Source organism: Mastigoproctus giganteus, chromosome 2 (genome assembly GCF_048544385.1).
Source record: "Mastigoproctus giganteus isolate SK-2022 chromosome 2, ASM4854438v1, whole genome shotgun sequence".
NCBI lineage: Eukaryota > Metazoa > Arthropoda > Arachnida > Uropygi > Thelyphonidae > Mastigoproctus > Mastigoproctus giganteus.
Window position 1 is genome coordinate 111844011 of NC_143576.1, and position 15345 is coordinate 111859355.

At 37.2% G+C, this 15345-nt stretch overlaps 1 protein-coding gene across 1 annotated transcript in view; it reads left to right on the forward strand.

The window, feature by feature from the left end:
- Positions 1-15345, forward strand: part of LOC150089496 (dynein beta chain, ciliary-like) — a 1205440-nt gene that overhangs the window by 1160171 nt on the left and 29924 nt on the right. The window contains 2 exon segments of the mRNA XM_090390004.1: positions 10894-10916; positions 10918-11118. Of these exon segments, the coding sequence (XP_090246130.1) occupies positions 10894-10916; positions 10918-11118 (224 nt within the window).

Below are 15345 nucleotides of genomic sequence, written 5' to 3' on the forward strand. Positions count from 1 at the left end.
ATATTCCAACAATATCCGCCTTTGATGCTTTGAGTGATACCTTAAATTCAATAAATTTATTTACCAAACTCCTAGCATTGGTGTACACGCAAGTATACATGCACCTGTTCTTTTTCTTAGCTACCCTAATACAACCCATGTGTTTACTTGTACCGCAATGACTCCCAGCAGTCTCTGAAATATATGCTGCATCTTGTTTTCCAGGGTTCTGCTCATTCCAATAGAAGCAGTGCAAGAATCGCTTTCACCTCTGCCAGTGGCTACTGTTAATCTATTAGTCCTTGTATCCCCTCCCAAGCTAGCAGTTTTCCAACCCACCTAACACTGCCTCGATGGCATCAGCAAATATTCTTACACCCTTTCTATTTAAGTGTATCTCATCCCTGTAGAAGCAGTCCCTTCTGTTAACAAGTACAGACTAGGATGAAAAAAATTCTACTCCTTGAGCCTTGCACAATCTTTCCAGGGCCGAATTGATCGACAAAATCTCCAATTGCCTGTTACCGATCAAACTAGTGTGCATCCAAGTGTGTGTGTGTGTGTGTGTGTGTGTGTCTTTAATGCCATGTATACTCATGAATTGCCTTCTATGCATATATTCTGTGAGCAATCTGTTTTGTAAAATTTTCTATTTTGAATCCTGAGTATGACTAATCAGCCTTTTATAAATATTAAATATTTGTTTTTTGAAATGAAGAGAAGCCAGTGCCCAGGGTGATTTTATTTCTCTGCAGAGGAATACAAATTAAAGCCTTATGTGAAGTTAACTTTTACCAGTATTTTGATATTGGTAAAAATTAGCAGATACAGTTTCTAAATTTTACCTTGCGAACTGGAATGCTTGCAAGTGATTGATATATTGCAGCTGCCAACCACAAATGCTTGTATAACTTTCTGCATACTTACCTGAAACTAAGAAGAGCTCTGATGGCAGATAAAATTTATTTTGTTTCAGTAATTTACACATTCATTGGCACTGATTTATTCATTGGTAGAATGCATTGTGATCTGTAGTATAAAATATAAAATTACATTTAACAGCCGACAGGATATGCATACATCCTGTCCTTGTTTCAGATGAGGTCTCCATACTGGAACACAGTATTCCAAATGTGGTCTTACAATTGCAGTTACAGTGGGACTATAACCTCCATATCTCTACAGGATAATGTTTGATAAATCATTGGTAAGACCATGGACTTTTCTGGCTGCCTGTTTATACTGCTCAGAAAACTTCTGACTGTATTATAATATATTATAATAACTTCTGAAAATATCTGCCTGTATTATAATTCCCAAATCCCTTTCTTCTCTACTGTTTTTAATTCAACCCCACCAAGCATTTAATTTATTTTGGGGCTATTATTCCCCAAATGTAAGATTTGCATTTTACTGAATTAAAACATAGTTGCCTTTTTTCTGGCCATTCTTGCAGCCTGTTCAAGTTGATGTTGTTTATGAAAATAAGATACAACACTGGTCTAAGAACTGATCTTTGAGGAACCCCCACTTCTAACTTTACACCATTCTGAAGAATATCAATTAATCACAACCCTCTGTCTTCTGCCCTGCAGCCACCCATCAATCCATCTTAGAATCTTAGTAGTAATCCCAACCTGTTCAAGCTTATACAGTAACCTCTCATGAGGGACCAAATCAAATGCTTTGCTAAAATCCAAATAAACTATGTTGAAATTGTTCCCTAAATCCAGCTCATGAGTAACTGTGTCAAAATAGTGTGCTAAGTTAATTAAACATGATTTTTCCCTTAACAAAGCTATGTTGGGTATCCTTCAGAATTCCATATCTAATTAAATGTCCATAGATTGCATTGTTAATCATTGCATCTAAGCTTTTCCCTACCACTTAAGTCAGACTAACTGGTCTTTAGTTATCAACTTCACTCTTAGAACTGCCTTTATGGATTGGTGATACATTGGCACTTCTCCAGTCCGAAGGATTCTCTCCTGAGTCCAAAGATGCCCTTGTAATTAACTTCAGTGATTCAATACACTCCCTGGTGGCCTCCCTCAATATATGCTATCAGCTCCAAGAGCCTTACTTGCCTTTATTCTCAAAAGTTTTGAAGTGAAACTTCTTTAGGCAGCTCCAGGCAATTTTCAGATAACAGTAACTTACTTTTGTGGATTGACAAATTGGGAGGGTGACCACCTGGAAATACCTGGTGTTGCCTTCTTTTATTTTTTTTCTTTTGTTAACCTCTGGAAAATATTCTTCCAATTTTCACGTATCATTTAATTTTGTTAATTGGTAGGTAAGGTAATAAAATATAAATCTGTGCTTTATACCCTTACTTTTATAGCCTGTGAATAATATTCCTCCTATTTTTGTTTATTAGAATTGCTGTTAACAGAATTAAAATTCAATTCGTAAACGTAATCACAATGACCGCTGCTTACTACATATCATATAGTGAATGGTATTTTGTTATGGAGTGTCCATTGTAAAGTGATTTGATCATACAGTGAACCAATCGTAAAGCAGGGGTCCACTGTCGTGAGCATTGTAAGGGGTATAGTTCACGTACATGTGCAATGTGTCCATGAAGTGAAAAAAAATCGCAATGCAACGCAAAATGATTCATCACCCCACCATTGTACCACTCCGTACTAGGCATGAGCAATGCATGACCCAATCAGTACCCCTACTGATTGCGTCATGCTATTTCTTTCGTTGTTCTCCACCGTATTCAATAAAAAAATTTATAATTCAGCATTTCAAAGTCTAATAATGAGCATTGTAAGACTTATAGAGCACACATATGTGCAATGCAACCACCGAACCACCTCCATTGAGACAAAGAAGAGATCTAAGCTTTTTCGACAGCAGAAGAAATTACAGCATGTGATGGAGTTGAACAAAGCCAGATAAGGTCCATCCACATCTTCAGAGCCTTATATCTTCCCAGAAATGTTAGAGTGAATTTGGAAGAAGTAGTCATGGAAGTTGATACCGCAAATGAAAACAATGAAGAGTCCTCGAAGCTCAGTTAGCATTAGCATTTAGCATTAGCATTAGTAGAGGCATTTGATGCAAGAAAGCAAGCTTATGCAGCATCAGCCAAAAAAAAATAAAAAATAAAAATAAAAATAAAAAATAAAATAATAAAAGAAAGAAAAATAAAAAATAACCACTTCCACTTCACCCCTCTGTTCATTCGAAATACCTGTCCAGCTGAGCCTTAAACTTATTTAGGCTATCAACTTCCACAACAAGGGATGGAAGTCTGTTCCACCAACCAACCACCCGCTGGCTAAAGGCAAATTTCCTCACGTCTATCCTACATCTGTCTTTCCTCAATTTGAACTTATGCCCTCTCAGGTGATTTTTCTGAGCAAGAGGAAGAATCCCATCAGCATTGAGCATGCTCAAACCATTCAAGGCTTTATACACCTCAATCAGATCACCTCACTGGTGCCTAGTCTCCAGACACTGTAATTTGCAAAACTTAAGCCTTTCTTCTTAAGAGTACCCCTTTGTTCCATTCACCAATCTTGTTGCCCTTCTCTGTACTCGTTCCAGCATCCCTACATCCTTCTTGAAATGAGGCCTCCAGACCTGTATACAGTACTCTAGGTGTGGCCTGACCATTTCCTTATACAAGGGAATAATCACCTCCCTATCCCTGCTAGAAAAATTCCTATATATCACCTAACACTGCCTCGATAGCATCAGCAAACATTCTTGCGCCCTTTCTATTTAAGTGTATCCCATCCCTGTAGAAGCAGTCTCTCCTGTTAACAAGTACAGACCAGGCTGAAAAAAATTCTACCCCTTGAGCCTTGCATAATCTTTCCAGGGCCGAATTGATCGACAGGGCTCTCATCATATACTCCCTCCTATCGTGTCTGGGCAGAATTGCAGACACTTTCAAATTCAACCCTAATTCACGGCTTTTTTTTCAACAGTGACCTGTACTTGTTAAGTAATTCCGCCGGTCTCCTACTCTTAATGTCATTAGTTGTAAATGAAAAGCGAAGAAGCCAAAACCAACTGCCAGAAGTACTCCATCAAATCGTTCAACATGTAATACACAAATGGAGCAAAAACAGGATTTTAAGAAGAAACATCAAAGCATCCACACATAGTTTAAATGTACATTCCTGGATAATGATTTCAGTTCAGTCTGTTCTGGGTATGATTGGCTTTGGTTAAAGAACGACGTGAAGATTTTAGTAGCTCGAGATCATGCTCTTCATCAAACAGCATTTCCAAATGAGGATGTAAGTCAAATGTCAGCCTGTAACAGCTGTCGTGGCTCTCAAGAACAAAGTAATTCCATCTCTATTGAAGTCAAATGGTTTTAAATATCATCTGATGCCACAGCACTTGCTGAAACTAGATTTGGTAACGGTACGCCTCATATCTCCTAGGCTCCCATTCATGCAGGTTCGTCACCTGCAGCATTCATATGGTCAATACATGATTCTCAGTGAAGATAAATGTTTATCTAAAGAAGCTTCACTTAACTTCTGCTAGGTGTGCTCGGCATACACACAATTTTTTCTAAAACTTTTAAGCCTTTATGCTCAAAAGTTTTAGAAAAATTTTCATATAACTCAGTCTCACTCACATAGCCTGTTATCAGCATGCAAAGTACCTGTTCAATTCATCTGCTGGATTGTCTTAAGATTTTCCCAAACCCAGTGCATTTACTGTCTTAATGACTTAATGCAATAAGAGTCACTGCTGATAATCAGATCAAGAGTATTGCTTTCTCTTGTTGTCTCTCTAACATGTTGGTGTACAAAAATCATCTGATAAATCCACAAAAGTCTTGCTGTTGTTTGAGTGACCATTCAACATGTTCCAGTTAATATCTGAAAGTTAAAATTCCCCATTATATGACATTCTCATTTATTGGTCCACTCCCTTATTCATCTCTGCAGTTGTTTGTTATATTGGTAATAGTTATTAGGGCCATAACACACTCCTATGAGATTCTGTTTTCCAATGCTTATGTCAAATCAAACTGATTAACATTGCACTGGCCACCCATGCCAACTGGATATACTGCCTTAGATTTTATGTGCTTCTTAAATAAGAGCATAACCTCCCACTTTGTATGTTCTTTCTGAACAAATTTTACTCTCTGCATGGGTAGCACAGTGGTTACAATCAGCGTTTTCCCTACAGCAGTGCAGAAGACCCAGGTAAGAATCCCATCAATTATGCAGAAAACTTTTATAAGCTTTTTTTTACTCTGTGGCTGAATTTAATCAGTCTCAGACGTGGATAGCAAGGGCCCCAAAAACATGGGTTTCCCCCCAGAAAAACAGGCAAATTGACCAGAGAATACATGCAATTTATGGACATAATATACATGAGCAGATAAAGGGAAGATAAAGAGTAAAGAGAAGGGTTTTGTTTTCATAAAGGTGATTACAGTGATCTCAGACAGTTTTTAAATCCATACAGTGGGATCAACTGATGATGTTACCAATGCTGAATTCTAAATGGGAAGCCTTAGGGACTTAATCTTGGAGAATACTAGTCTTTTCATACCAACTAAGAAATACTGTTCAAGGTTCAGGCCTAAATGGATGTCGGATGAATTAATGAGGCTTGTGGCAGAGAAGAAAAATACATGGGATGCATATAAATTATCAGGCAACACAGAAGCCTGCTGAAGATATAAGCTAGTCAGTAATCAAGTCACAAAGGAGGTTAGGCAGGCGAAGGCAGATTACGAGAAATTTTTGGCAAAGGACGCAAAAACAGCAAAGAGTTCTTTACTTATGTAAACTCTAGAAGGAAGGGGATGAATCAGATTGGTCCACTTAACATAGATGGTTTGACTATTGATGATCCTGCTCAAGAAACTAATAAACTGAATGAGTATTTTGCATCTGCATTCACACATGAGGAGTTATTCAAGGAGGGGAATGCCAGAAGTTTATCAAACTCTAACAGGGAGCTAAGTGATTTCGTAATAACTGAGAGCAAAGTGGAGAAGAAATTGTTGAAGTTAAACATAAAAAAGGCACCTAGGGCAGAAGAAATCTATCCAGTTATAATGAAGGAGGGCAGCAAGGGAAGTAAGCAAACTCTTAGCCATAATTATGAGAACATCCTTAGAGTCAGGGGAGGTCCCCATCGACTGGAGATGTGCAAATGTATCCCCAATTCACAAAGGGGGTTTAAAGGATGACACAAATAATTATAGACTTATTAGTTTAACTTCTGTTCCAGGGAAAATAATGGAGTCACTGGTTAAAGAGGTGATACAGGATCACCTAGACAAGACTGCGGTAATAGTTCAGACACAACATGGGTTTGTTAAGGGGAAGTCTTGTCTGGCCAATTTGATTGGATACTATGATGTGATCACAAAGGATGCAAAAAATCATTTTGATATCATATACTTGGATTTCAGTAAAGCTTTTGATACTGTTGCACATGGAAGACTGCTGTACAAATTGGAGTGGTATGGCATTAAGGCAAGTTGCTGCAATGGATAAAGGGATGGTTGAGTGGGAGATGGCAGAGAGTAGTAATAAATGGACACTGCTCTACGTGGACTAATGTTATTAGCGGAGTCCCCCAGGGTCGGTGCTGGGCCCATTGTTTTGTGTATTTATCAATGATATCAATGAAGGTATATCAGGCTTATTGTCCAAGTTTGCAGATGATACAAAGGTTGGCAGAGTTGTTAATGACAGTATGCTACTGCAACAGGATCTAGAAAAGTTAGGCAGATGGGCTGAGGTTTAACATTGACAAATGCAAAGTACTCCATATGGGTAGCAGTAACCCAAGAGAAATATACCAACTGTGTGGTACTACACTCAGGGGGGCAGAGAATGAAAAAGACCTGGGAGTAATTGTGCAGTCAGATATGAAGTTCTCTGAGCAGTGCAGGTCTTGGAGTTTTGCCAATGATATATATAGGAATTTTGCTAGCAGAGACAAAGAGGTGATTATCCCTTCGTGTAAGGCAATGGTCAGGCCACACCTTGAGTACTGTATACAGGCCTTGAGGCCTCATTTAGGAAGGATGTAGAGTTGCTAGAATGAGTACAGAGAAGGGTAACAAGATTGGTGAGAGGAACAAAGGGGTGCTCTTATGAAGAAAGACTCAAATACATATATAGTTATAGTTATTACCCAGTTTATTAACAAAACAAATTATAATAAAATATAATAAGATATCTTATATTTTATTATAATTTGTTTTGTTAATAAACTGGGTAATAACTATAACTATATATGTATTTGTGAACTATGGACCCCAGTACTCCAGGCCCATTCGTTACCAAGAAAGACTCAAGTTCTGCAAATTGCAGCATCTGGAGACTAGGCACCTGCAATGTGACCTGATCGAGGTATATAAGGCGTTGAATGGTTTCAGCAGGCTCAACGCTGATGGGATACTTCCGCTTGCTCAGATTAAGAACCTGAGTGAGCATAGATTCAAATTGAGGAAAGGCAGTTGTAGAATAGATGTGCAGAAGTTTGCCTTTAGCTTGTGGGTAGTTGATTGCTGGAACAGACTACCATCTGTTGTTGTGGAAGTTGATAGCTTAATTAAATTTAAGGCTGAACTAGACAAACATTTCAAGTGACCGGATGGGTAAAATGGGAAGGTTTTTTTTTTTTTTTCTCTTGGCTTATGCTGTATAAGCTTGCTTTCTTGTATCATATGCCTCAACTAATGCTAATAAGATAGCTCTTGGATAGTTCTAATACAAGTACATTTGCTTCTTAACTAACAGCATAGTCCCACCCTGCCCTTTCTGTATATATTGTATTCTGCATCCCTTATATTTGAGTGACACCACATCTGTGAAATCCCAATAGCAGTTGCATCTGATGTCTTTACTAGCAGTTCAAATTCATAAAATTTTGCATGTACACCAATATGCCCAGCATTGGAGTGCATGCAAATATACATGCACCTGTTCTTAGTCTTAGTTATGCTAACACAGCCCATTGAAATAATAAAATGATCAGGCTAATAATTCTTGCCATCTCTCATGGTTAGAGGTCCTCCATATAGCTGCGACTCGTTCCACCATCAATTGTAATACTGTAACCCACATATATTCTATTATGGTGGCCATGATTTTACAACGTGATGAGAGGTGGCAGCCTAATAACTTGCCTAATATACATCTCAGCAACAATGCTGAGTCTGGCAGTTAATGCCCTATTCTGTTATTCCTGTCCCTCCCTCATTTTTTCTTTTCTTTGCCAAACATGGTCTGCATCTGGATATCAGTACACATGCTCATGGCTAGCTTTATGTATTTTAATTGACCTGCTGTCATAGGCTTCAGTAAGTTGACAAAGAGGATCTCTTCACCTCGTAAGCTACTTGTCCTGTTTGCTTGATTTTATGTTTTTAATCCAATTTTTATTTTAATGTTTTTAATTAATTTGTTTTAGTTTTATTTATAACAGTCTAATTTTTAATTATATCTTTTTAATTTTTAATTATACCTTTTTAATTTTTAATTATATATTTTTGTTTCAATAAACGTTTGGTTTTTATTTTATTTTATTAGTTGTCGGTTGAGACAATATTGCTTTAATACAGCCCATGTATTTATTTGTTTCATAATGTTTCAAACATATATGTTTCAGGCTGCTGCTCATTTCAGTAGAAGCAGTGCAAGATTCACTTTTACCTCTGCCTGGGGATACACAGACTAATCTATTAGTCTGTGTATCCCCCAAGCTAGCAGTTTTCCAACCCACCTAATGCCATCTCAATAGCATTGGCAAATATTCTTGCACCCTTTCTCTTTAAGTGTATCCCATCCCTGTAGAAGCAGTCTCTCCTGTGAACAAGTACAGACCCCGCTGAGAAAACTACCCCATCAGCCTTGCACAGTCTCTCCAGTTCCGAATTGATTGACAAGGCTCTCATCATATACTCCCTCCTATCGTATCTGGTCAGAATTGCAGACACTTTCAAATTTAATCTTAACTTATGACTTTTTTCAGTAATGCCTCATACTTGTTAAGTAAGTCTGCAGATGTCATTAGTGCTGATTGTATAATAATGTCACCTTTCTGCTGCTTGCAATTCAAAACTGCCTCTCTCTCTCTCTCTCTCTCTCTCTCTCTCTCTCTCTCTCTCTCTCTCTCTCTCTCTCTCTCTCTCTCTCTCTCTCTCTCTCCAGTGAGCAAGTACTGGGAAATTAAGTTGATTAATCCTGTTGTGGCATCACATTTTTCAGTTTTTACCAGAAGGCAGGCAGTTTCGGCTTACCAACAGTACAAGAGGACACCTTTAACTGTGTATTATCTATTTGGAATATCTCCTTGGGCCATTACTGGAAAATTTCCTTGTGATAAGTGGAAACTCTCCATCAAAGAACTGTCTAAAATATGAGAACTTACTTGCAGTTAGCCAGCAGTCAAGCAACAGGATCCCACAGGCAGTGTATAAATAAGAAAAGGGATGACAGCATCCTCCTGGAACATGTACAAAAGAATGGAAAGTAGGAAAATGTTCCCAAATAAGGTAACATGATATACTGTAAATATTGGTTGATCTTCAGCCAAAAAAAGGTGGTAAAAAATTAGTTGGAAATGAGAAGGAATCTTAAAATTCTTTATATGAGGAGAAATTCAGGTGTCATTTTGATGAGAATGAAGCAGATGTAAGTGTGAACAACATTTAGACAGTATTCACGATCACCAGAGTCTAGGAAGAAAAAACATTGTCGTTTCAGCAGGCCTAGGTTTACTGCAGCACACATGGAAGCAGCCAGTGATAATAAAGAGATACCACTGTTAGCTATGGAACAGTTGACTGACTGTTGTGTTCCTTTAACAAATCTCCAAACTTATTTAAACATAATCAAAAAATATCTGATTAAAAATTTACAAATACTGTATATTTAAAATTTAAGAAATTTTAAATATATAGTTTGATTCCAATGTGCTTTAATGACATCAGTAATTCTCTGGAAAACATTTAAAAAAGTTTTTGATATGTGGAGACTGGAATCTTGCTTCATTCCTCCCATAAGGCAGTGCCTGATTCTCTGCTTGAACTAGGATGCTTTGTTATGTCACACAATTATTGTTCCAAAACACCGCAAAGTTATTCAAATGGATCCAGATCACACTATTCTGTCCAAACAATTGTTCTACTGATGTGCTTTATGACATGGAATATTGTCATTCTGATACAAATTTTCATGGTAAAGGTAAGGAAGAATTGTCAGAACGTCACAAACAGATAGGCAGGCAAGATTGCATCCTGCAGTTGGCTCTGCTTTCCAATGACAAATATAACTTGTGAAAATAGATTTGCCTTACATTTTAAATCAATCAAACTGGTTTCTCTTGCTGTTGGAGCTAATTCACATTCTGTGACAACCTTCCATGTGAGCATGTTAAAATATTAACCAACAACCAGTGGAGGATACCCTGCATTTTTCAATTAAAGAAATAGATTTTTTGCTTGTTTTTCAGAAGTTTCAAATAAATGCATGACATCTATTAATAATTGTTATAACATAAATATTACTTAAAAACAGTGAAAACATGAAACCAGTCAATAAAATTACTGATTGGAGTATTCAGTTAATAAAGAAGCCACTGAGTGCAATGAGTAAAACATTGCTTATAGGAAGCAATATTTCTACTATTAGTGTGTATACTTAGGAAACTTTATACTTATTTCATTCAAATAGGTGTGAATGAAATAAGCATAAAGTTAATAAGCATAAAGTGGAAGAGTATGGGCTCAACCCCAGGAACACAACTGGCTCTAGAAAGAACTTTCCTGAAGAAAATTAAAATTAAATCTGATGAAAATTAAGAGGTTCAATGTTTTGTTCTTGAATATCATTGCCCTGTTTAATATAATTAACTGATGAGAGAAAATTTGTGTTAGTTTTTTTTTAATTTCAGATCTAGAAATCTGGGTATCTGACCTTTGCCCTCCCAGCTTCTGTTTGGCTACCTGGCTTCTTTTGTCCCCAGGCTTTTCTGACAGCAGTACTACAGACATGTGCACGAAAAAGTGGAATACCTATTGACAAAGTTATTTTCCAGTATGATGTCACAAAAAAAACTAAGGAAGAATTTACAGTTGCTCCAAGGGAAGGCGCATACATACATGGTTTATTTGTAGAAGTATGTTTTATTTTTATTGTTAAGCACTATTAAATTACTTCTTATTGTTCTCATATTGCTTATTGCATAAACTATTAAATTACTTCTCTCTCTCTCTCTCTCTCTCTCTCTCTCTCTCTCTCTCTCTCTCTGTCTCTCTCTCGTGTGTGTGTGAAAAGGTAATTGGTAAGTTTGTGGATTGATTGTGAAAAAAAATGCAGTAATAAAATTAATATTTATTTTCTATGTAATCTCTTAATTCAGTCTTCTTTTTTAAGCATTATTAAGCATTTAAACACTGTTAGCATTTTTAAGCATTTAAGGACTGTTAGCATTTTTAAGCATTATGATCTTTCAGAATTGTTATTCCTTGTTTCTGGAAGGTTGTATCTTTTACAAACCAACCCAACCAGGAGTCTACAACCAGGGCCCAAGAACACTAGTGACATTATTATCACTTCACTTATCAATTCATTCCTTTCAAGTAAATTTTCATTAATCTGAAGAGGGAGGAGCCCCATCTATGCTTATTCCCAAATATTTGGGCATTTGATTCTGGTCTCTCTTCAGTTATCATAACATCATTTGACTCCCAATTATTATTAGCTCAGGCTGTTATCATTGAGTTTGTAACTTCCTTGCATGTGGATACAAAATATTTATTTAGCTTATCAGTAACCGATTCAGGATCATCGATGCTATTACCATTAGATATTAAGGTGGACCCATATGGTTGATTCCTTTCCTTTTACTGCTAGTGTAAGAAAATAACTCCTTACCACTATTCATTGTTCTCTTAGCTAAGCACTACTCATAACTGCCTTAGTATGCCTAATCCCCTGAGTAACTTTATTATAGACTAATTTATATTTACTCTAGGATTCTGGATCCTCTGATAATTTATAATGATCTCATGCACCTTTCTTTTTTTGTCACTAAAGTTCTCAGTTCTTTTGGCATATATTTTGGTGTAACCTTGAACAATACCTTTTTGTTGATATGAAAAGATTAGTAGATTCCAGAATAACTACCTTGAACATTTAGTATTTGTTAAAAATTAACATTTGGTTCCACTGTAAAAAACCCAGAACTAACTTTAGCATTAGTAGAGGCATATGATGCATGAAAGCCAAGCTTATATAGCATCAGCCAAAAAGAAAAAAAACTTCCATTTCACCCATCCATTCATTCCAAATTTTTGTCCAGTTCTGCTGTGAATTTATTTATTTAAACTGTTAACTCCTACAGCAATAGATGGAAGTTTGTTCCAGCAGTCAACCACCCACTGGCTAATGACAAATTTCCGCATACTATTATACAAATGTCTTTCCTCCATTTGAATTTTAGCATTAGTTCAGGCATATGATGCAAGAAAGCAAACTTATACAGCATCAGCTTAAAAAAAAAAAAAAAAAACCTCATTTCACCCATCAGGTCACTCCAAATGTTTGTTTAATTCAGACTTAACTTTATTTAAACTATTAACTTCCACAACAAAAGATGGAGATCTGCTCAACAATCAACTACCCGATGGCTACAGCTGTGAGTTACAGGCTCCGAAAAAATGATAAGTGTTTGCCTTTTTATTTACATAATTGTTATTTTATATTGTACTTAATACGTAGTCTTATAGTTATAGTTACACTGGTTATTTTTATTTTAATTTAGATACACAGTTTTTGTAGATATACGTAATATTTAATATACGTAAAACCGTTATTTCGTTTGAATCTTGCAGCCATTGTTTTTGTATATAGTGGTAGGGAATTCAAAATTTTTAATTGAGGTAGCTAGGTAGCTCTATCGTATAATTATATAGAATAATATGCTTCACTGTTTCTATTAGATAGCGTAGTATTGACATTTAATTAATTTAATTTTGATTTTATTAATTTAAAGTATCATGTCCCAAACTAGAGCAGCAAAGCAATGGGTACAAAGAGGCAGGAGTGCTGTGACTCGGGGAGAACTGAGGAGGGCGATCTCCAACGCATCACAGCCTAAAAAAATATGCAAATTGTGAAATGTTTTTGCCGAACTCTCTGGAAGGGAACATGATATTGCCATGGGGGATGTCTTTGTGTGTGCGTGCTGTAAGGAGTATAAGGAAATCAGGCAACAACTCAGCGTTGTTATGGGCCTATATGAGAGTTTGAGGGACAGGGTGGATGCCCTCGAAAAATCTAAATTGAGGGGCCATTAGGCTCTCAGCTGCCCACATCAATGCCAGAGCATGCACTTGGTCATCACGCAACACAGTGGCAATCCCTAAGGCAGAATGCGCTGGTCCCACAAGAACTAGTAGTTGTTCGTGACTCTATTGTCAGGGAAACATGCTTTGTAAAAAAGATAGGTGGAACAGCACCAGGGTATGTCTGCCAGGGGCAAAGGTTGATGACGTTGTAGAGTGGATATCATCTTTTAAGGGCACAAAAGGTGATATAGTTGTACACGTTGGCACAAATGATATTAAGAGTAGGAGACCGGCAGAATTACACAAGTACAATTCACTGTTGAACAAAACCCGAGAATTAGGGTTGAATTTGAAAGTGTCTGCAATTCTGCCCAGACACGATAGAAGGGTGTATATGATGAGAGCCTTGTCGATCAATTCAGCCCTGGAAAGATTGTGCAAGGCTCAAGGGGTAGAATTTTTTTCAGCCTGGACTGTACTGGTTAACAAGAGAGACTGCTTCTACAGGGATGGGATACACTTAAATAGAAAGGGTCCAAGAATATTCGCTGATGCTATCAAGGCAGTGTTAGGTGGGTCGGAAAACTGATAGCTTCGGGGGATACAAGGACTAATAGTTTAACAGTAGCCGTAGGCAGAGGTGAAGGTGATTCTTGCACAACTTCTATTAGAATAAGTAGCGACCTGGAGCTAGGGGTGTTGGGGGTTTCAGGGACGGATGGCAGTCATCCTGAAATAGGTGGATATATGGGATCTGTTAGGGTAACTAGGAATAGGAGCATGTATGCTTGCATGTATACCAATGCTAGAAGTATAGTAAATAAATTTGATGAATTTGAAGTGTTGGTCAAGACGTCAAAGGCGGATATTGTTGGGAGAGCAGAGACGTGGTGTCACACAGATATAAGGAATGCTGAACTGGAATTTGGGGAGTACAATGTGTACAGAAAGGATAGACAGGATAGAAAGGGAGGAGGTGTTATGCTGTTAATTAAGAAAAACATAAAATCAAAAGAAGTGCATCCAGTTGATATAGATGAACAGTGCACTGTTGAGTCAGTTTGGTGTGACATAAGCACTGCGAAAGCAAAAATAAGAGTAGGAGTGTGTTATAGGCCTAATGACTTGAATGAGTACAATGAACAATTGTACAGAGAAATAGAGTAGGCTAGTAAATCAGAATGTCTTATAATGGGGGATTTTAACTTCCTAGATATTGACTGGAACTTGTGGGTTAGTCACTCACGCACTAGTCAGACTTTTGTGGATTTATTGGATGATTGTTTTCTGCAGCAGCATGTTCGAGAGGCAACCAGAGAAAGTAATACTCTTGATCTGGTTATAAGCAGTGATCATTCGTGTATTAAGAATTTGCAGATAAAGGAACCACTAGATGGCAGTGATCACAGTGTACTGATGTGGGATTTACTTAAAGATTTAATTACCGTCAGGGGTAAAGGAAAGGGTTTTTGCTTCCGTAAAGGTGAGTACAGTGGTCTCTGACAGTTTTTAAATTCTGTACAGTGGGATCAACTGACGATATTACCAACAGTAAATTCTAAGTGGGAAGCATTCAAGGAATTAATTGTGGAAACTACTAAAAGTTTCATACCTATTAAGAAATATTGTTCAAGGTTTAAGCCTAAATGGTTATCTAATGAACTAATGAGACTCGTAACAGAGAAGAAAAAATGCATAGGATGCATATAAATTATCAAGCGACTCAGAAGCCTATGGCAGATATAAGCTAGTCTGTAATCAGGTCACAAAGGAGGTTCGGCAGGCGAAGGCAGATTACGAGAAATCCTTGGCAAAATATGCTAAGAAAAACAGCAAGGATTTCTTTTCTTATATAAACTCTAAGAGGAAGGGGATGAATCTGATTGGTCCACTTGACATCAATGGTTCAACTGTTCATGATCCTGCTCAGATAGCAAACAAACTGAATGAGTGTTTTGCATCTACATTCACTCATGAGGAATTATTAAGGTTTGAAAATGGCAGAAGGTTATCAAATTGTAGCAGGATACTTAATGATTTGGTAATAACTGAGA